The sequence below is a fragment of the Manacus vitellinus genome, unplaced genomic scaffold (genome assembly GCF_001715985.3).
Source record: "Manacus vitellinus isolate BGI_N305 unplaced genomic scaffold, ASM171598v3 scaffold_16_pilon, whole genome shotgun sequence".
Classification (NCBI taxonomy): Eukaryota; Metazoa; Chordata; class Aves; order Passeriformes; family Pipridae; genus Manacus; species Manacus vitellinus.
In genome coordinates this window covers 1,166,404-1,167,701 of record NW_021939189.1, presented here as the reverse complement: position 1 = coordinate 1,167,701, position 1,298 = coordinate 1,166,404, and the positions used below count along the sequence as shown (strand labels likewise).

At 61.2% G+C, this 1,298-nt stretch overlaps 1 protein-coding gene across 1 annotated transcript in view; it reads left to right on the top strand.

The window, feature by feature from the left end:
- Positions 1-132: 132 nt before the first annotated feature.
- Positions 133-1,298, top strand: part of PAQR5 (progestin and adipoQ receptor family member 5) — a 6,733-nt gene continuing 5,567 nt past the window's right edge. Inside the window, exons 1-2 of the mRNA XM_029958732.1 lie at positions 133-239; positions 876-1,002. Coding sequence (XP_029814592.1) covers positions 173-239; positions 876-1,002 — 194 coding nt within the window. The 5' untranslated portion in view covers positions 133-172. The remainder of the gene's footprint in view (positions 240-875; positions 1,003-1,298) is intronic.

Below are 1,298 nucleotides of genomic sequence, written 5' to 3'. Positions count from 1 at the left end.
GTGTCCCCCAGGGTGATCCCACCTCCCTCCACCCCACAGGTACTTCGTGTGGACGCTGCTGGGGCGGCTGCAGGGGGGCTGGGAGGACCCCCAGGCCTGGCCCCTCCTGGCCTACCTGGTGACCTGCTGCATCTACCCACTGGCCTCCAGCTGTGCCCACACCTTCAGCACCATGTCCTGCCGTGCCCGCCACCTCTGCTACTTCTGCGACTACGCCGCCCTCAGCACCTACAGCCTGGGTGAGGGGCACAGCCAGGGCACCTCGGGCACCCAGGGGAGGGGCACGGCCGGGGCACCTCGATCACCCAGGGGAGGGGTACAGCCGGGGCACAGGCAGGGAGCAAGGCTGGAACAGCCCTGCCAGGTCATGGAGCCCAAACCCCCCCAGCAGCACCGAACTGAGCCCAAAGCACACCCCGAGGGCACAGCCGGGCTGGAGAGGGGCTCCCACTCCTCCTCCTCCTCCTCCTCTGCTCCAGAGGGACCATGGAGCATCCCTGGTGCTTCCCCACCCCAGGGAATGGTCTGGGGACACGGACCTGGCCGTGTGACACCCGGGGGGCTCTGGGGGAGATAGGATAAGGAAAAAACCCACATTTAAGACAAATGGTGTCAGTGAGGCCGGTGGTGCCTCGCTGGGGGAGCAGCAGCACCATCCAGGGGCTTCCTGTGGCTCCACACACCTCCATCCCTCTGGAATACTGCCTGCAGGAGCCGTGTCTGCCTCTGCTCCCCTCTCCCTCCTCCACCCCTTCTCCTGCTTGCAGAGTTCCCAGTGCCCAGTGCCAGCTGGGAGGTTCCAGCTGTGCCCAGGAGGACGGGGAGGGTCCAGCAGGGCCTGGAACTAACCCTGCTCCTCCCGTGCTCCATCCCAGGGTCTGCTCTGGCCTACTCAGCCTACGTGTTCCCCCTGGAATGGGTGGGCTCCACCTTCCACCACTGCTACGTGCCCGTGGCCGTGTTCAACACCGTGGTCAGCACCAGCCTCTCCTGCTACTCCAGGTGAGCTCCTGAGGCTGGGGTTAGTGGTACATCAGTATTAATCATTACTAATCATCATCATTAATCATTACTATTACTAATAAAGGGGATCAATGAGAGGTTGTAGGAGCCTGAAGTTCAGGAAGGGGAAGGAGGGGATTTTTGGGCTGGGGAGACGTGGTGTGTGTTGGCACCAGGAGTGTTGGATGATCCAAAATGCAGGATAAGTGAAGGAGCTTTAATTTTTGGAAGTTCAAAAGGTAGTTAATGGAATCACAGACCGGTTTGGATTGGGAGAGAACTTACAGGCCATCCAG